The sequence below is a fragment of the Neodiprion pinetum genome, chromosome 4 (assembly GCF_021155775.2).
Source record: "Neodiprion pinetum isolate iyNeoPine1 chromosome 4, iyNeoPine1.2, whole genome shotgun sequence".
NCBI lineage: Eukaryota > Metazoa > Arthropoda > Insecta > Hymenoptera > Diprionidae > Neodiprion > Neodiprion pinetum.
Genome location: NC_060235.2, coordinates 19,394,607 through 19,413,964, shown reverse-complemented (window position 1 = coordinate 19,413,964; position 19,358 = coordinate 19,394,607). Strand labels below are relative to the sequence as shown.

Here is a 19,358-nt window from a genome sequence, read left to right as displayed (position 1 = left end):
TAAATATTTTCCAATTGATAAATAAATCAATTCAAATTTTTTTATGGTAAATAGAATTTTTGTTTCGCGAAGCCGCAGTTTTGTTAAAAATTAATATTTTGCTCATTCCTTCGATTCAAGTTCCGATAATACCTTAGATTAGCTAAATCTTTTTTGTTTTTTCATTTTACATAATCCAGTATAGAAATATCTCGCTGACCGTCATGACGCCTTTTTTAGAGGTGCTCCCGGAGAGCGGGTATAGCAGCTTTGAATATTATATTATTTTTTTACAAATAAAAAATATCAAAATGAAGTGCAATGTTATTCCAATATGTATATAAATTTTTGTATTAATAAATTGTAATGTCTCTTTACGAAAAATTCTTGAAAAATCGCTGGGTTTAACCATTTAATGAAACTTGTTGCTAACTTGCGATGGATAAATTATTTTTAATACGGATTTACGTTCAAATAATGTCATACGTCTTTCGTTCGACAAGTTCAAAACAAAAAAAAATTGAACATATCTACGTGATTGCTTGGTAGTTATTTTGAGGAACACGGAAATGCAAGAGGCAAGTTACGCAGCGGCAATTAAGCGGCAAAGCCACGAGTTTCTCTTCCTTCATATTTGCGGGCTGGATAAGTTATAAGTAGAATCGTAAACTCTCATCCACATGCGGAAGCGGATAAATATTCGGGATGATTTGCACCGCGTTTAGCGCATTAGACGTACTCTTGTGTTTTATTTGAATTGTGTCAAAATCGCCGCAATTAGAAACCGGGATTATTGAAATACTCATTTAAGTGGCTCCGCCTATTTGCTTACCAATAACTCCGCGCTTGGCCTCCGTTAGAATTTTAATTCGGTCTAAACATTGGACTGCAAAGCGGGAAACATCATCTGAGACTCGACCCAAAAATTGGGGTCATCGAACTCGAAGGATCGGTTCACTTTCGCCGAATCCATCGCTTGTGTTTAACGCATAGAGAAATTTTTAGCTATAGTTACTGTACATATACGCAGAGCTTAAATATTTTTATTTTTCACCATAACCGGTTTTGCAGTTGTAACCAGAAAATTCATTATACTTTACTTTATTTTTTTTTTATCGTGGTTATTCGTATGCACGTTTCCGAGAAATGAATTCTAAATATAGGAAATCGCAATTAAGACCGTTGTTTCATGAATATTGATAATTGACAGAGGATGGAAAAAATGTATTACGTCAAAATAAGGAATCGCCGAAATGTGTAAAATTCTAAAATAGCCACTAAACTTAGAACAGCATGAATATGTGAACATGATCTTCATAAAACATTTATTTTCATCTCGTCAGAAATGGTGTAATATAAATAACGATTATTACGACTCCCTCTAGCCTCTGTTTCTTATTTTACCATTTTGCCCCTCATCTATTTTTGGAAATCCATACAATCATTTCTGAATAACTCTTCACTGGGACAGTGGTGATGAAATAATGGCCTACATCGAATCGGCCTCTTGAGCTAACAGCTTAGTCGTTGCATTCTCGTAAAGCTGATCGCAATTGTAGTCGTATTGCACTATGACAGCACTTCGTCAAGTGTCAGCGAATTTTTTTTCCCCGTCAAGAAAACTCGAATTTCCGAGTACACCTATGTACATTATTCGGCGATGCGTTGTGCGGTAGAAACGTCACGAAAGAGCGATAGGTGTGCAATCACAATGACTTGCGGACATTGAACTGACGATGAGCTTATAATGACATCGTTATGAGGCCGATAACAATTGTGTCGAAGGAACACGGATTGCAGACGCCTTAGCTAATTAGACGAAGATTTGTGAGGCACGTTTGATGTTGCCACAAAATCGGAGCTTATTCGTTTCGCAGGATTTTGAACCTCAGCTGATGCTGAATACTTTTCTATGACAGTGCTTCGTTTTGATTGTGAGAAGGTCAAACGTTAGTGCGCGCCTGGTGGCCGACTGTGGAACCTGCTGCAGATTCCGAATTCAGGCAAGTGTGAAAGAAAACCGTTCTAATATGAAATCGGTCGACTCACTTTGTGGGGTATTAATTTTCTCGCGCAGAGTGCGTTAATGAACTGTCGCACAAAATGTAATGTGAGCCTTATTTCTTTACGAATTTAACACAAATTCAAAGTGCTGTGTACGGTAGGTGTCCAGTGCGATGTTTCTATTTTACATCCGCGATTTTTTTCTTCCATATAGGTAGCCTGCGCAGCTAACGGAAACGTATCGCTCGCTGCTCAGTGAGAGTTGCGGCAACTTTCTACTTCCACCTTTCTATACGCCGCTTATACACGTCAAATCGTAAGATTTCCAAGTTAATTGCTGTCTCGACTGTAAATGTCGTAACGTTAACCCTGCGGCTATAAGGATGAATCGTCGAACTTGATCGAAGCGAGGAATTTGGAAGGTGGAGACGTAGCTTTTAAAATCTGCTGAATTTGACCCACGTTAGAATTAAACGACATATTTTTAAACGAAAATTCACGGAACACCGTGGAAAAACTTGTATAGTGTCAACCCTCAATCATTACTCTTTCACGTTCCAGCGGTTCCGAAGAAGGAAGCATCGCTTGTACGAAAAGTAACGTACGAACTTGTTCCACCAAATCGTTTATTTGTTTTTTTTTTTAAATTTATCAACAGTTTTTCACGAATCTTAATCTCCAAGAGCTTTTCGAGTCCCCTGATTCGAATTCAAAGTCCAAAAAGTGACTTTCAAAATGGTGCGTTCAATGTGGTGGACTTACAACGACGTGAAAGTAACCAATTAAGCTGGGTTCACATTAAAATTGATGTCCGACTGCTTCTCACTCATGGGCCGTTAGGTTATAAAACATTTAATCAACGATCCGGCACCTAATTTAATGTATACCTGAAACTATGACATTTGACTTTTGCTATGAGTTCGATCCTGTTTGCCTTACATTTCCAAGGACTGAATTTGTCTAGACGGTAGCACACTTATCCAGAGGCTGAATATCATTCGACTACAAAAAGTCAAAGTGTTGTCCAATTAAAAAAATGTCGATTCATTATTACCAAAAAGTAGAGAAAATTTCGGCCATTTTTTAATGGCTATAGATCATCAAAAACCTCGATTTAAAGTTGACATGTAGTATACTTCATGTTTACGAATGTTCTCTGAAATGCCAAGTATAAGGCAATCCAAATATACAGTCAACACAGGCTCATAATATCCCTATTCCCAGTTAATTTGCAATAATTGACTGAGAATTTCTATTCGTATTAAGTCAACGGATAGTTAACAGTGTGCTACCTTGAGTATTTGCTTTTTAAAGTATCGATTTTTCACATTCTGTCAAAACCAAAGTGCGTATAAATACTTTGAACAAATTAGTCTTCTAAAACGCAGCCTGAAGATATAACGGCTTGTCTGATTCGTGTAGCCATCACTAAATGACATATATTCATGTACAAAAGTTATTAAAATTATGTAAATGGAATATTCTCCATGAACTGGACTACTTTCTTGATACCACTCACAAACGATTTCTGCGTGAAATTGGTGTAATGAAAAAATGGGAGTTTGAAACAACTCATTTTAAAACACTGAAAAATTTACAAAGCATAGTTTGAAAAAAAATAATATTACAAATTGAGGTATTTTGAAAAACTGTGGAAATTTTTCGACACGAGGTGATTTCCTTTCACAAGAAATACACCAAGTATATCTTTCTCGTTTTCGAACACCCATGTTATAGAACTTCTCTTATTATCGAGCCGTTCTACTGAATGGGTCGTTTTGATTTTGTTTTCCACCAAATTCTGTAGAGAGACATATCAAAGAAGCTCATAAAAAAATGTCCCGATACCATTGTTAACCACGACACTTCTCCAACCAATTATTTGTCTTCACAAATGTTTATTAATATTTTTTATATACCTGACAGCTTAACATCATCAATATTGTCATTATAGTTACAAAATCTAATTACAACGAAGTTACAGTATCAAACATTCGTTATACTGAGCGATTTCTTTGAAGTTTTCTGTCGCTTTATCAGCAGATAAGCATGCAAAGTCACATTTTAGGTCTGCACTTTAATTTCCGACAACAAGGTCTCTATATGAATTATAGCATCTGATGCGTACTCTGCAAAATTAGACAAGTTATCTTTTCAGAAATGGCAGTAAAGACTTAAGATGTGACTTTAATGCGATATAATGTGACTTCAGTTGCCTATGTGTTGGTAAAGCGTCGGGGATCCTCAAGAAAATCACCCGGAATACACGAAATGGAGTGAGGGCCCAACTCCCAAATTGACAAAGTGCGAACAGACCATTACATGGGATATCGAAATTCCCAGAAGTCAAAGCTCCGAATGTCCAAAAATTTCGAATGGTCAAAACTCTGAACCTGAACAAGCTCAATATATGCCGTGAGCGTTTATATGTTTGAAGATTAGTAACGTTTGGACTTTTACCCATTTAAGATTAACCGTTCGGAGTTTCGACCATTCGGGCTTTTCACTATTCGGAGTATCAAAATTCTGTGTAATGGTATCTCTGAACTTTAACTATTCGGAACTCTGACCTCTCACCCAGACAAATGAACCAACCACGCATCTAGATACTCAAATCAGTGTTCTCCACCTCCACTTCGTCGGCGTTACCGGGAATGCCTCGCTTTTTACCAGCCTTGACGACGGGTCGGTCAGCTGTCATCATCCTGTTGTGGTGAGCCTGATGAACGGTCTCCAGGTAGTATCGCCTCCACAGCATTGCCTTGGTCTCAGTATCGCTGGTCCAGCTCTGCCAGTCGCCACGACTAATGGAGCCGGCGGATTTCGCCTCGGCTTCGTTGACCACTCGGTGGATCCAGTTCGCCCAATCACCAGCTCTGTCGGCTACGCGATCCAGCCATTTTCCCCAGTCCCTGATCTCGGTCGACTCAACTTCGGGGGGATGATCGCGGAGGAACTCAGCCTCTGAGCCGTGCAGCGCGCTCTTCAGCCAGGCGGCTGCCTTACCGGAAAAGACGTCGATCACGTCCTTCAGGTTCTCCGTGAGCGCGTCCGGGCTCTCGAGCGTCACAAGTCGTGACAGTTTCTCGTACAGCGCCCTCTGTATGCGATTTTGAACCATGTCTGTCTCGTCACCCTCCGGTGCCTCGGTTACCATGTCGAAGACCGCCTGGATCAGTCGGCCGAAGGTCACGAAGGGCAGTTCCGTCTCGAACAACTTGCCGTCGCCAATGCCCTCGATGGCCTGCAGCAGCCCGACTTCTTTCAGCTTTTGCTCTTCCTCCGCCTCCTTCCGCTTCTTCTTCGCCTCCTCCTCGGCGGCTTCCTTCCGCTTCTTCTCCTCCTCCTCGGCGGCTTCCTTCCGCTTTTTCTCCTCCTCCTCGGCAGCTTCCTTCCGCTTACGTTCCTCCTCCGCTTCTTCTTCCTCCTGCTGCTTCTTCTTTTTCAACTTTTCATCTTCTTCCTCTTGTTCCTTCCTTGCCTTCTCGGCTGCTTCTTCCAGCTCCTTCTTCTTCCTTCTGTCCTCTTCCTCCTCAGCCGCCACTTTAGCCTTCTCTTCCTCTTCTTTTTTCTTCCTCTCCTCCTCTTCCTGCTCTTTCTCCTTCTGTTCCTGCTTTATCTTGGCCTCTGCTTCCAGTCTCGCCTTTTCTTCGGCTGCTTCTTTTTCTGCTGCCACCTGCGCGCTGTTGTCTTTTGTGTCCACGGCTTCATCTGTCATTTTGTCCTTCTTGCCTTCCTCTTCCCCCTTGACGGTCTGCGTACCGGTGTCCTCGCTTGGACCCTTATCGGTTATGTCTTCCGTGCCATCTTTCCCCTTTTTCTGGTCCTCATCCTCCGCCTTGTCTTCCGCTTCTGATTCTTCCTCTTCTTTCTCTGCCTCCCCCGTCATTGGCTTTTCCTCCTCCTTCTCATCGTCCATATCCTCCGCAGCTGCAGCTTTCTCTTCTTCAGCCCGGGCTTTTTCCTCCTCAAGTTCCTTTCTATGCTCTTCGGCGACCTCGAAGAGCACGCCAGATATCCAGCAGGCGATTATATCAGCTAAAAACCTCATCTGCTGGGACTTTAGGTCCTCCTGTTGGCCCTGCGGCGTGTATTCCAGGACAAAACTCAGTCGGCGGAGAATTACGCTCGCTATATCCTCGAACTCGTCGACTGGAATTGGGCATTTCCATTTCAAAATACTCCTCACGAACCGCTCGGCCATCAAATACTGGTGCATCACAGCCTCTCTGTCCAACGGCGACTGACACTTGGAATTTTTCGGCTTTTCCCGGCATTTTTTTCGCAAAATTTTACCCGCGTTCTTTTGATCTTTGTGACGCTCTTTTTCACGGAAATAGTGCTCGGCTTGTCTGTGAGAAAATTTAAAGGAAAAGTTTTATAAGCGGATTCAAGTCAGAATTTTTTATTTACATGTGAAAGCGTTTACGTTCTTTTGAATCATTTCACGACCATTAGCTAGTTTTTCTATGTCTCTTACTCGTAGTTGTTTTTTCTGTAAATTGTCCTGACTTTATTTGCACGCTATTTGTTGTGAATGCTTATATTTCGTTCTACAACTTTCGACTCTTTCGTAACGATTGAAAAAGAGTCATAACATTAAAATATACGAAAAAATGCTATCCTGAAACATTTTTACATGAAAACAAACGATAAATATTTAACTGTCAAATGATTTTGCTTCTGTAAAATAATTCCAATAATTGCCAGATTCACGCAATAGTATTTAACGAAGAGTTCATTATATGTATGAAGAGAAATTTCAATAAAGATTACTCGGGTGTGAGGCAGGAACTCCCTTCGACCGACTTGATGAGATTGCTGATCATCTCAGGTGGCAGGCTCTCCCCTCGTTCCATTAGGGTGCCAACAACCAATCGCCTGGCCGGTTGAGCCAATTCGTTGATCCGATCCGAAATTGGGCGTACTCTTCGCATAACGGTCTTCCCCAAACACTCCATCGGGCACTTCCGGCTAAAAAACAACCGTCAGCTTCTTTGATTAAAATCGCGTCTATAATTGTAAGTTAGGCGGGTTCTGATTTATTCTTAACTGCATAGATTTATAGACCTTACGAGAATACAAAGAAAAAAAGGTTAAGAGAAAAAATATTCGAAAGCTATTACTGAAATCACTAAAATTGAAATCAATTGAAACAATACTAAATTTTATAGACAATTATGAAACAATTCATTGCGAAAACTTGAATAGTTGGTAATTTGTGCATGACTATGAATTATTATATGTATAATACATCACTTGTCTCGTGTAAAATTGTATTACGTTGACTCTAAATTTCAATCAGTGAAAACTTACTGATTTCTAATTATGAGGAAATTGTGGAAAAAACCAGTGCATATACAATGACGATTCACTAATGTTTAACTGACTTCCAGCGTACCTATGTAAATTGATACTTTCCAGTAGTAGGTATACTTGTAACTGGGAGTATTCACTGATTCAAATTTGGAGAGTTTCGTCTAACTGTAGTATTGAATCGTGGGTGATATTGATCTTAGTTTCCCTATCAATCGCGTTATAAAAAAATACATGCATAACCATTCTAAATCTCAATCAATAAACTTTTGACCTTGATTAGAGAAATATTTTAACCCTTTTAGAATTTCATCCCAACGAATTTGTGGGGGATAGATTTTCAAAAAAAATTAGTTTAAACGGAATAACGATGCGATGTCTTTCAAGTTGTGATAACAGCTAAAATGGCCATTTCAATGTTACGTCTCAGATGGTTTTTCCATGTTACGGATGATATTTTTTTTTAGAAATTCAGCTCGGTTAATTTCATCCTCACTGCTCAAACTTTGATTCAAACATTGTTTGGCCCAACTGACCAAAATATTTCGAGACCTAATGTTTATACATAGCTTGATATACGATATTCGTAAATCACGATTTTACCTGGGGGTGGCCAACATGTCTACGTATTCCTTCTTTGACAGGCAATGCCGCGGGACGATTTCAAGTTTGGGAAGATTGCAGGGTGGAGAATAAATCATGACAGCCATAGTTTTTTGGCTCTTCGAGGTTCTCGCCATTTTATTACGACAACAGTCAGCTTCGGACTTGACAATCTGTTGGGAATCGCAAGAATTCTTTTGCTTTGCAAGCATCATTTTCGTTTCGGATTAACTTACAGTTGGTTTGCGAGCATGTTTTTCACAACGGGGTGACTTGCCGCTGTTAGAATTTTTACTTTTTCCCGTGGCCTTTGGTCTTCCCGCCGTTTCGTCTTTCCTTCCAGACTCGATGTCACCTGCAACCGGAGTCGCCTTTTTCACATCGTCGGGTTCATCTTCGTTCTCCTCCATTTCTTCGTTATTATTTGAATGTGATTTGGTTTGAATTTAGTTGCCAGAACGAGGGTTTTAATCGGTAAAATTTGTTCGAAAAATAATTAAAAATACGTCATATTGAAGATTATTACACTGATAATTTTACGTCAGTTAAGCTCGTCCAAAACTATTTTTTTTTTCCACTGCTCTGATGTTGTCGAGGTTTGTATTAAAAAGAAGATAGTCATTTGTTTACTGGTATTTGGTTTTCTTCAAATGCGTGCCCAACAGATTAATTCATCCCATATTCATTAGCATTCGGTAAAATCATGGTGAAAACAAACTAGTCACTAGTAACATCTAGCGGATTATTTGACAACTTGTACTCGGTAAATCCGACCCCTACTGTTACCGACGCGCTGCGTGTCGGGTGTCGCGCGTCGTGAGTCTCGTGAGGCGCTTACAGCACCAAAAAATAGTTCCTTCACATTAATGTATAAAAGTTGGCCTCGGAAGAGGTAATAAACTATCCGCTAAAGGACTGCGATTTCTTGTTGAAACATGTCTGACGTAAAGATAAATGTCGAGTATTGGTAAGTTGACTGTGAAATCAGTCGCAATGTTGATTGGTGTAGATAAAAAAAACATAACCTGTCTCGCTAACGTAACCTAAGATTCTTAGGTACTTCGCGTTTGTCTTAATTCAAGCGACGATGCAACAAATTTTTTGTAGCACTTGCGCTAAATTTTGTTAGCTTTCTTAGTTTTATGCCGTTCCGTATCGGTTGAACTTTATGTGGGACAAGATTTGTCTGCTTTTTTGCACGGAATCATGCATAGAAACAAAATCATTTTTGTGATCAGATCCAGCGGATTGAGACAAATACCAGTTACTTTTTGAGAAGCGGGGTACTTTCAGCTCGCGTCCTTTTAGCGTTAATCTTAAAAAGTATGCGAAATCAAATACGTATATGTTAGTTGAGTTTTTTGTATTTGTTTTCGGTTCAGAAGTTCGAATTGAGCTCGCTGCAAAATCGAAAGTAATTAAAAAGTTAGGAAATGGCTTGAAGATTTTTCAGTTAGAATTAATTTAGAAACGTTCACGAGAATTGGAAAGATTATTTTCATCTAAGCACAGTTTGATTATAATTGTGATTAAGTCACTGATAAGAAATCTTGAAAAATCCACAGCGGTTCTTGCGGGCATAGAAAGCAATTTTTGGAGATGGCAGATGCAATTCGCAAGGATGTTCCCACCGCGGAAGTGTCCGGGAGCGAAGGAAGACAAGGTTTGATAGTTTTGGAATATTTTTATGCGTCTCATTCGTTTTAAATGAGAATTACTTCATTTAATTTTACGTCCTTTCCCTTTCTTCAGCTTCGTTCGAAGTCCAGGTGAACGGTGAGCTGGTATACTCCAAACTTCAGACCATGGCTTTTCCCGACTATGAGGCCGTCGCTGATCTCGCGAAAGAAGTTTCCCAGGGTCAACCAGCGCGGAAAATCAAAAAGGAGCAGCCCATAGACTGTGTCATATCTTAAAATAGCAACATAAGCGAAAGCGAGAGAGATAGAGAGAGAATGAGAGAGAGAGAGAGAGACCGAGAGTCTTATTACTTACAAGTCCTTATTGTTATTTATTTATATAAAAACCTTAGAATATTATTACTTTTTAAAGTTTCTGACCGATTTCAAATTAATCCAACATCAATCGCGCGTGTTTCATTGATAAGCAATCTGGTCACCGATTCTTATCACTTCGTTTCCGCCACACTCTCTGCTCAAGTAAATACCGAATCTCATTTTACCATGAAATTCTTCCGCCAACGTTCTCAACGGTTCCACAGTTTTTTTCCCGGTGTTTTGATCGACGCAGATCATCTGGCACCTCGTACACTGGCCGTCGACCTGTTCAGCAATTATTGGTTACTCAAGCGCAAGAAATCATTATTTGATTTACCAGGAATCTGAATTCATCCTCACCCGGAACATCGTCTTCCCGATTTTTATGCTCGTCCATTTCATCTCATCGAATGGTTCGCAGCCATCCACGACTATGTTGCCCCTGAATCTGTCCAAAATTGTGTCCTTATCGCACTCGGAATCCGGGGTAATTTTCTCCGCCAGCCACCGAATGCTCGCTTGGTTTATCAACAAGTACTGAGCTTGACTCGAGAAGGATATGTCCGGTCCATTTTTCACTGAAAATTTGCGTAATTTAAGGCTTACGGATATAACTTCCATATTATTTTTCTTCTTTTCCGTTCATCTTTGTACCTTTTGCCTCGCTGTTTTGTTTGACTAGTCTAAGCCCGGGACGACCTAAACTTAAACTTAGCCACTCCGAAACGTCAGATCCACAATCTGTCCCTTCCACTCTATGACCGCATATTTTACTCCGACAAACAGCCCCTGCAGGCCTTGGGTCGTTCACTGCGATCTTCAAAGGGACTTTTATCGAAGGCATGCCTAAAACATAGAAATTCCATTAATAATGAAACGCTGGGATATTCGATCGTATATAATAACGATTCGGAAATATACAAACCGATTTTAAATTGTCAATAAATCGAAGTAAATGTCCTAATTTATAATCAGTTAAGGGTAATTGCGAAAGTTTTATCAATTTTTATACAATACACAAGATTCAAGACTACCCACGTTTTTATGGATTTATTTTTTTCTATGAAACGTCACTAAAATGCAGTAAATAATATCTAATTAGAACAAGCATAATCCAAAACGACCGAATTTCTGACGAGTGTAAAATTTTACTCAACTCGACTGCCCATCCTGTTATAGAGACATCAGAAAACATTTATTAACGTGAAGATAACAATTTTCGAAAAAAAGTTAATGATAAAATGCTGAAATTTGTTTGATACTCTCTGTGAATATACAGGATTACAGAATATGGACGTTTGCATGACTGTTGAGAAATTAAAAAATCCAACGCGAATGAGTATCATTTTTCAGTAACCAAGCTATCCTAAACTATGAGGTCAATTGCTTCACTAGTTCACTTGAATCTTGGGTTCTTTTTTTGTTTCAACAGCTTACCAGGATAGTTGAGTTCCAAAACATTGTCAGCCCGCCTTATAACGGGCCTTATCAAGCAGAGTTTGACCTCCTGTTTCTGTGTCAAACAGACGCCCGAAGCTGTCGTGATCATCCATTCTCTGTCGTAATTCAATCCCCTGTTCCCAATGACCCACGATTCCGGAATTTCATACGCCGCACAAGACTTGACTGGGTATATATATAGTCTCCTCAGCTTGCACTTCGCCACCTTTTCATCCCTGCCATCCTCTTCCTCTTCCCCATCTTCCTCCAGAACAATCCGAGCATCCGTCGAAATTCCGTCGCCGTTTCTGACCACGTTCTCAAAATACCCTTCATCCAAGTCGTGCTGATCAGAGCTTGGACGAATCGTCGCAAGATCGCTAGTCGAAGAAACATCGCCGTGCCTAATCCTGACTTTCATCCTGTGCGCCCCCCACCAGTCGGGGACTTTCTCAACTTCCGGTCCATGTACGAAGCACTTCTTTACCAACTCGATTAACGATGTGACTTCCGACATGGTCGACATGTAGCCGAAGGAAACCCTGATTCCACCTGTCGGTTTACCCTTCACCAGGTCTCTCTCATCCCCGCAGACGTGTCCGGCGCTGAAGTGTTCCTTCAGCTCCTCGTTCGAGAGTTTCAGGTGCCTCTGGCAGGCACCTGGGTTACAGAAGCATCCGGTTCTCACGTGGATCTTGTGAAGATTAGACATGTTCAGGAACTCGACGAAACCCACGGTCTCACCGTTCGGTCGAAGCAGGTTGAAGGTCACGACGCCACCTTGAGTCCTCGCGTCCTCGTAAGCTGTGTCTGAGTACAATTTCGCTATCGGCGATCCGTTCGAGTGGTGCATCACAAGCAGAGAATCGTGCAGGCACTTGGCTAGGCCGAATACGTGCTGGGATATTTTCTGCATAGGAATTTTTTCGAGGACTTCGAAACCGTGTCGCAGTGACGCTATCGAGAGGAACGGCAGCGTTCCGTCCTCAAACCTGGAAACACAAAGAAAAACGTATCGTCAGTTTACTTTCCTACTCTTAGAAGAATATAAGTATACTTATGATACAGGTTTATCTTTTTATTTGGCGTCCAGCATTTTAAGTTATTAGCTATTAGAATTTTTTCAAAATTCGCATCACCTGCGGCTTACGGAAAATCGTTGTTCGTATCACGTAGTTTCAGTAATTTTCACAATAGTTTTATATAACTGCAACGGTGTCATTTAGTTTATTACCTTATATCACAGATATAAACGTTACACGGAATAGTTTCCTTTCAGTGAGCTTCCTCTCTAACCAATGGAGTTCCGGCTAATTATTTATAGATTTTCTATTGCAGGTCACGGTGTTAGCCATGGAACAAAAAATTCATCGGTTGGTAGTAGCTTCCGAATTTTGTTAATCGGGGAATCTCTCTTCTCTCATCGAATTTTCTTAACATCGTACAGTTTTTGTCCCAAAAAGATATCAAAGATATTTTTCAAACCACGACGAAATTTTAAGAAAATTTGTCGATCCTTCAAGTATCATCAATACGTTTGAATAATTACTTTTACTGGCATGCTGAACATTAAAAATGGACTAGAATGCTCAGATATTATACGAAAATCGACATGTACAGCTAGTTTGCGAAAGTTATACAAATAAGTCCGCGTTTCGTTTGAGTTTTTATAACCGTAACGTCAAGATTCAATCATTTTTGAACACTTATTGATTTCATTCTCATCGATTTTCACCGGAAATTTACAACGAGTTATGTCACTGGGGGCGGCTGAGAATAATTGATTGTTGAGTTACGAATTCCCAAAATTTAAGTAATTTTTCAGCTGCCTCGTACTCGGTTTTACCCCCCTTAACGAAAAATGGCAATCACCTTTCATGGAGAACGGGTCTCTTGGAGTGAAACATGTCGGAGCTGAGGCTGATCTCTACGGTTCCACCGCCGTAATAAACCTTCCTAAGAACACCAGCCGACGAGTTCCTGACTAAAAGAGCTCCAATTCCGGTCGGGTATCCGAAAATTTTGTAAAACGACAGGCAAACAAAATCTGGTTTGAATTTGGCGAGGTCGAGATCGTTCGTGGCAACGTAGGAAGCAGCGTCGAGCATGGTGAACCACTCAGATCGTCGATCATCGACGAGATAATCGAGCGCGTTTTCCTCGGTGGTAATCTTCACCCATTCCAGAGGGTATTTCAACCCGGAGAAATTACATTGAGCCGGGTAAACGAAGAGGGAGTTCAACTTCCGGGTCTCTACCTCCGGCTCTGTCCTCCGACTCCTTTCACCGTGAAATATTTTAAAGGCCTCCTCGTGCCCTAGGCAGAAAACCTCCGCTCCTCTCTCCGCCACCACTTCCCTCATTCCCAAAACGGAAGTGTGATTATCCTGCAGGTACACGAACTTTCCGCATCCTCCGCCTTGGATCTCGTCGTATTTAGAAAACGCGAAACTCTCGGACACGAGCTTCAACGACGCTGTTGCGCTCGATGTGAATATCACGCTGTACTCGTCACAGCTCGTGTGAAAGTGATCCAGGATCCTGAAATGGATAACGAAACTATCAGAAAAACTAAATAATAACAATGATTATTATTATAATTATATACAGGATTTAAGAATTTAGATTATATAAACATTTTTACTTTTCTTCTCTCTTTGTAATGTCTGACCATCATAGTTAAACAGTGTTAATATTCTCAAGGGGGTAAATTGGATAGAAGCTATTTATGACAAGTTCTAATAAGAAGAATTGTAACACTGAATGTTAAATATATTTCGGATAAAAAAAAAGAAATTCGCAAAAAAAAAAACGCATAGATCATGGGCGAAAAAATTTTCTCATCACTCTGGTCTGTTTTTCAGAAATATTTCTCTAAAAATTATAACAAAATGACGTTGTTAATAATGTCCGCGAACGTTTTACAAAATAACCTGTAAGGAGTTCACGTATGGTAAACATTTTCACAAGGCTAGAGCCGAGTTCAGGTGATAGTTTGTTATGCGATCCGCATGTCCATCATATTTCCACAGTGACACGAAATATGTGTGGAGTACTCCGCGTCAAATTGAACGGTCAGTTCCTCTGACCCATTTTAATCCGATTGCCCTTTCACATAATCAAAGTACATATTGAAGGGATGAACTTTGAATTTTTTCAGATTTTTTCGACGTAGGGTTTCTTTACGACAACTCATCCAATAAATTGATTTCAACAATTTTTTGATTTTTCGCTCCTACGTAGCTTAAAACCTGGACGACATGTGAAAAAAGTTCCTTCACATAAAATTTAGGTTCTCTAGTGAACTTATCGAGAGTATTTTTTCGAATTTTTCATACCCCGTTTCACTGTAGTTTTGACACAAAATGCGCGGAAATTACTCGTAACTGAAAAGTGCTCCAATCAAATGGGCTACAATTTATACACAGCGTGCCTTCTTCGATGCGAAACAAATATTCACACAGTGGCGAGAATTCGGTTCGAACTTCGCGGCGCGGCAATTAATTTGCTTACCCTGCGCGTGGCGCTGTTGCGCACTTGAGCGCGATCTTCAATTGTTACGCCTGTTGTTTATAACCTGAATTGACGACTTTTTCTCGAGGGGTATAGTTCGGTCTATCATTTATCACGATTCCTGACATGATCCGTGAGTTCCTTAGCATATTCGTCCAAGGTAAGAATTCAAGCATGTGTCGCGTATCGTAATACCGACTGTGTAACTTTCATTATTCATAACGCCATACTACAGTACCTACGTATGCATGAGAAATTTCACAGTTCCATGCAAACTATTACTTGCAACTTTTGAACGACTTTTTCGCCGGCTACGAAACTTACATACAATCTTTGGTATTGAAAAAGACATGCTGCGTAAAAATGTCAGCCAATTCGATCAAAGCACTATTTCGTTACGGAAGATTTTCGAAGATTTTTCACAAAAACTATACTTTAACGGGGCACGAAAAATCGCACAAAGTTATTTTTAGAAATCTCATACAAAGATGCAAAGTTTTTGCATAAGAACTTTCTCCATATGTCATCTGAATCTCAAGCTATCTTGACTTGAAAACTTGAGAAATCGTCAAAAGCTGATTATTCGACTGGCTGCGGTAACAAAATACTTGGTCAGTAAAATCTGAAAAAATTCATATTTGATGCTTTTAATACGAACTTCAAGTGAGTAATAAGGCGAAAACGTCTAAAGTAGTCGGGGAAAAAATCTCGTTTTTTCGTTCGATTTGACGTGGAATCCCCCGTATTCAGCGCGTACCTGAATCTGATCTGGTCAATAATGTCCAGGGTCAGTTTGCTGGCGGATCCAAGTGAGTGTGGATTTCCATAAAGGTTGGAGGAGAGATCGTCGGCGACGTTTTTGATTTGGGTTTTGGAGTAGAGAGTAGCGCCGGCATGATCGAGGTAGCAGTTATCTGAAAATTAAAAAGGCTCGATTAATTTGCTCTGCGCGCAAAGCAAATAAGTAGAAATGATTTGAAGAACAATGTAAACAGATCGTCACTACAACGGATGATTATCGCACATATCATCGTGTTTGATTAGATTGCGTTGTTTGGAATTTATACTGCGTATTGACAAATGTCCCCGCGATTAAGTTAGATAACCTCTGATCAATCCATTCTGCTTTCGATTGCGGAAGACCGATTCTCGTGTAAATAAACTGATCACTTACCAAATATCTTACAAACACATGATTATTTCAGAGATTATTTGACCACCAGCTGAGTCGATATCGTAGGTACTTAATTGATGTTCCGGACAAAGTAAACTGTATGAATTTTTTCATTTTTCAATTTTATTACGAGATGTTTCTTTGAGCGTTATCGAATTATTATATTCGTAAGCCATGGCGATTCTCTTTGAAAATACTTGAATTATAAACAAAAACTGAGACATCGATGCTTCGTTTCAAATTGATAAAAAATTAAAAAATACATAATTTCATGATATTTCACCGAAATTTGTTATTTCAACAAACTGTAATATCAAATTGGCCCTGTAAACCAAATGAAATCTGTTTTCGCGAGTTTATAGAAAGTTGTCATAGAGTGAAATCGAACGATTATATTAGATTTTCAACCATGTCAAAGTGATTTGAAACGAAGCATCGATACCTCAGCTTTCATTTGTAATTCTGGGATTTTTCTATCTCTACAATTTGACACGTAATTCGTAACTCACGAATGTGATCATTTCACAAGTACTCGATGTAAAAATATCTTCTAATAAGATTACCAAAAATTATCGAGTTCTGGCCAATCAACCTCCTCAAGATATTAAACCTAATTGGGAACAGCTGCCTACCTTTGAGCCGGTCGAATTCGGTCTTCAAATATTCTACCGTCTCCCGATCGTAAACTTGGGCGTAACATTTTTCACAATTTTCTTCAGCCATGCCTCTCGGATCGGTGCAAATTGTTGGACAGCAGGCTCTTCGTTGTTTGCTCATGTCGTTTTGACACTTGGTCGTTTTTTCCCAGGTTATATAAGGCAAACCTTGTTACCAGTTGTTTTGACGGTTGAGCGATCTTTCGCCGGACGAAGTAATGATCGATGATAACGGTAATTACGATCACGAATCAGTGTTTGCTATTGAGTTACACGGTTTTCTTCGTAGCATTTTCGTTGCGTACGTCTGTGACGAGAAATCTAAACCTTAAGTCGAAGAACTGCTTGCACTCACTGCACGTCTATGCTTCTTGAGTGAGATTCTTCATCTGCACCCCACGTGTAACGAGTTTCACTTTTTATTATACCTGAAATACGGTTTGGCACTGCTTTCGGCCGTTGCTGCTGCTACTGCTGCACTGAACATTGTTTTAGTTCCCCGTACAAATGCTGCAACGAATGCGCGCAGTATCGGCGACAAACAACTTATGCACAAATCCATCGCGCTATGATAACGATTTTTCACTTATCTAATTCAGGTTCATGTTTTTGTTTCTTTGTCATTTTTAACCCATCCGATACAGGCTTAAGCTATTATCGTTGTTGGAGTCATTATTGAGCGTCTTAATATATCTCGATTCAATGTATTTTACCAATCACTCAAATGCCAGGGCGGAATAAACTTCAAGAATTATGTATTAGCCGTGCTGTCCGTTAAATAATATCCAAACCGTTGATACGAGTTTGACGAAATAATGGCGTATAAATAACGATGGCACCCCTTCTCGATGAAGGGAAAAAAAGATAAACAATGTAAATTTGAATGAGGAAAGTTGTTCAAAGACAATGTTATTATTCTGCTCATTTTTCATGTACAAAATTGAAGTGATTGTTCAATATATAATGAATCGTAGAGATAATTCGAAGAAGAGATTTGAAAGAGGCTGCAAGTACCATTTTTTCGCAAAAATATTTTTTTTAGAAAGCATTATAGGCTGAGGCCCATTTTTTGCAGTGAGAATTTTAATTTTTAATTTCATTTTGAAATTACACTCACAGCTCTTTTTAATTATCTTCCTCATTCCTTTTCGAAATGGATTTTGTTATTTTTAGTCGAAGGAGATGATATTTCGAAACATGAGGTTTCGTGATTAATTCAAGCATTTGGAAACAGATTCATGTTACACAGAGTGACCTGCAACGAATTCGTTCAAAAACAAGATTAATTGTGATAATTTTGTAAAATAATATGAATCATACGCTGTCGCATTAAAACAATGATACTGTAACTCAGTTCTCACAAGATTAAGTACCTATAATCAGGCGTTATTAATTGTATTTTATAATCCTTTTTTTTTCTGATTACCTACCCAATTTCAGTTAAATTCAATCAGAAATTCACTCCAACTAACTTCAGTCATTATAAAATGACACAAAAAATGGCAAAACTCTTCCGCCATTCGAAATATAGAACGATTGAGAAGTGCATCGAGGAAAATTATCGATAAGATAAAATAAATTCTATTCAACCACGGGCCTATTTTAATGATAATATTCATCTTATTATTATTATTTTGTATCATGCAAATTTATTTAACACGCCAAAAAGCAAATAACAAGCCAATTCATTTTAACAAACAAATTCATATTCTTTAAAAAAAAAAAACGACCTTACGTCCGTCGTACCGCCACATTTCTTCCCTATTTTTTTACTGCTTGCTAACTCCACCACATTCTGATAGTAATCTTATAGTCTATTTCCTGCCCTTCTATTCCCATCCAGCCTCACGCTAATCGCTATCGCCCTTACTCGGCTAATTCTATTCCCCACTATTCTGAATTCTCGCACCTTTCTTGCATTGCGCTCGTTGTATCAGGCACAGGTATATTCCAACTTTCATCAAGTACACTTCAATTCCAACGGTCGTCTAATCAATTTCCGTTCGTACGTCCAGCCAACTCAACTTTTAATTTCAAATCTCAATTTCTTCTGTTTTAAAATACACTTCGTTCACACATTTACGCTCCTCACTAGATCAATAAATCGCCTACACATTAAATTGAGCTTGTCCCATCTCATTTATTGCCACTTTCTCCTTATAAGAGACGAGAACGCATCCAAAGAAACCCAAAATAACACAATCGCTCGTCAATATGAATCCCTCCGTCCCGTAACATCGAATAAGGATGAATTTTGAAAACTTAGGTCACGAAACAATCCGCGAAATGTTACAAGTCTGTGAGTGAGGGAATTTAAAATTGCCGCATTTATCAACTGTGCAGTATCGATTTGTTGTGCAAACCGTGAGGTGGCGTTCTCTAGTGATAAAGCTTAAAATGACCTCGTATGCACATTTATATAAAAATTCACCAAACTTCACATCACTATTATAAGAACGTTGCGATAGCCATAATGGAAATGAATAAATTAATTCAAGCTTTTGATTCAAATTTTCAACTGACGATCAGCGAGTGACTATTTTTCTACGTATCATTTATAATCGGAATATTATAAGACGCTCAGTTGATTCTATACCGAAATATGTTATCGTTAGTGATGGAGGTCAGTTACTGTATTAAATACCGGTAATCAATCAGTTGGAAAAATTATCGATA

At 39.4% G+C, this 19,358-nt stretch overlaps 3 protein-coding genes across 6 annotated transcripts; 1 reads left to right on the top strand and 2 right to left on the bottom strand.

The window, feature by feature from the left end:
• Positions 1-3,641: 3,641 nt before the first annotated feature.
• LOC124216340 (caldesmon) lies at positions 3,642-9,703 on the bottom strand. Of its 2 annotated transcripts, XM_046620738.2 has the most exons (4): positions 8,139-8,731; positions 7,903-8,075; positions 6,760-6,957; positions 3,642-6,335 (listed from the first exon to the last, which is right to left on the bottom strand). In XM_046620738.2, exons 1-4 carry the CDS (start codon positions 8,310-8,312, stop codon positions 4,586-4,588), a joined length of 2,295 nt encoding a protein of 764 aa, XP_046476694.1. In that variant the 5' UTR covers positions 8,313-8,731; the 3' UTR covers positions 3,642-4,585. The 2 variants fall into 2 exon arrangements, with proteins under 2 accessions (XP_046476694.1, XP_046476695.1); XM_046620739.2 differs by lacking the exons at positions 7,903-8,075; positions 8,139-8,731 and adding an exon at positions 9,621-9,703 and having other exon boundaries at positions 3,643-6,335.
• Positions 8,698-9,956, top strand: LOC124216341 (migration and invasion enhancer 1). Its single transcript, XM_046620741.2, has 3 exons — positions 8,698-8,869; positions 9,468-9,565; positions 9,655-9,956. Exons 1-3 carry the CDS (start codon positions 8,838-8,840, stop codon positions 9,816-9,818), a joined length of 294 nt encoding a protein of 97 aa, XP_046476697.1. The 5' UTR covers positions 8,698-8,837; the 3' UTR covers positions 9,819-9,956.
• Positions 9,707-17,489, bottom strand: mal (molybdenum cofactor sulfurase). 3 transcript variants are annotated; one of them, XM_069135202.1, is made up of 8 exons: positions 16,659-17,489; positions 15,511-15,766; positions 13,212-13,880; positions 11,337-12,331; positions 10,554-10,745; positions 10,260-10,477; positions 9,963-10,184; positions 9,707-9,813 (listed from the first exon to the last, which is right to left on the bottom strand). In XM_069135202.1, exons 1-7 carry the CDS (start codon positions 16,801-16,803, stop codon positions 9,999-10,001), a joined length of 2,661 nt encoding a protein of 886 aa, XP_068991303.1. In that variant the 5' UTR covers positions 16,804-17,489; the 3' UTR covers positions 9,707-9,813; positions 9,963-9,998. The 3 variants fall into 3 exon arrangements, with proteins under 3 accessions (XP_068991303.1, XP_046476691.1, XP_046476693.1); XM_046620735.2 differs by lacking the exon at positions 9,707-9,813 and having other exon boundaries at positions 9,887-10,184; positions 16,659-17,261; XM_046620737.2 differs by lacking the exon at positions 9,707-9,813 and having other exon boundaries at positions 9,887-10,184; positions 15,610-15,766; positions 16,659-17,251.
• Between the last annotated feature and the right edge of the window lie 1,869 nt (positions 17,490-19,358).

Excerpts from the sequence above, each read along its gene's own strand:
- LOC124216340 (XM_046620738.2), bottom strand. The coding sequence starts at position 8,312 with ATGGAGGAGAACGAAGATGAACCCGACGATGTGAAAAAGGCGACTCCG. Across the intron at positions 6,958-7,902 it reads GACATGTTGGCCACCCCCAG|CCGGAAGTGCCCGATGGAGT; the intron begins GTAAAATCGTGA and ends GTTGTTTTTTAG. Across the intron at positions 6,336-6,759 it reads AGTTCCTGCCTCACACCCGA|ACAAGCCGAGCACTATTTCC; the intron begins GTAATCTTTATT and ends ATTTTCTCACAG.
- LOC124216341 (XM_046620741.2), top strand. The coding sequence starts at position 8,838 with ATGTCTGACGTAAAGATAAATGTCGAGTATTG. Across the intron at positions 8,870-9,467 it reads AAGATAAATGTCGAGTATTG|CGGTTCTTGCGGGCATAGAA; the intron begins GTAAGTTGACTG and ends AAAAATCCACAG. Across the intron at positions 9,566-9,654 it reads CGGGAGCGAAGGAAGACAAG|CTTCGTTCGAAGTCCAGGTG; the intron begins GTTTGATAGTTT and ends CCCTTTCTTCAG.
- mal (XM_069135202.1), bottom strand. The coding sequence starts at position 16,803 with ATGAGCAAACAACGAAGAGCCTGCTGTCCAACAATTTGCACCGATCCG. Across the intron at positions 10,746-11,336 it reads TTTGGAACTCAACTATCCTG|GCATGCCTTCGATAAAAGTC; the intron begins GTAAGCTGTTGA and ends TCTATGTTTTAG. Across the intron at positions 10,478-10,553 it reads ACAAAACAGCGAGGCAAAAG|TGAAAAATGGACCGGACATA; the intron begins GTACAAAGATGA and ends GCAAATTTTCAG.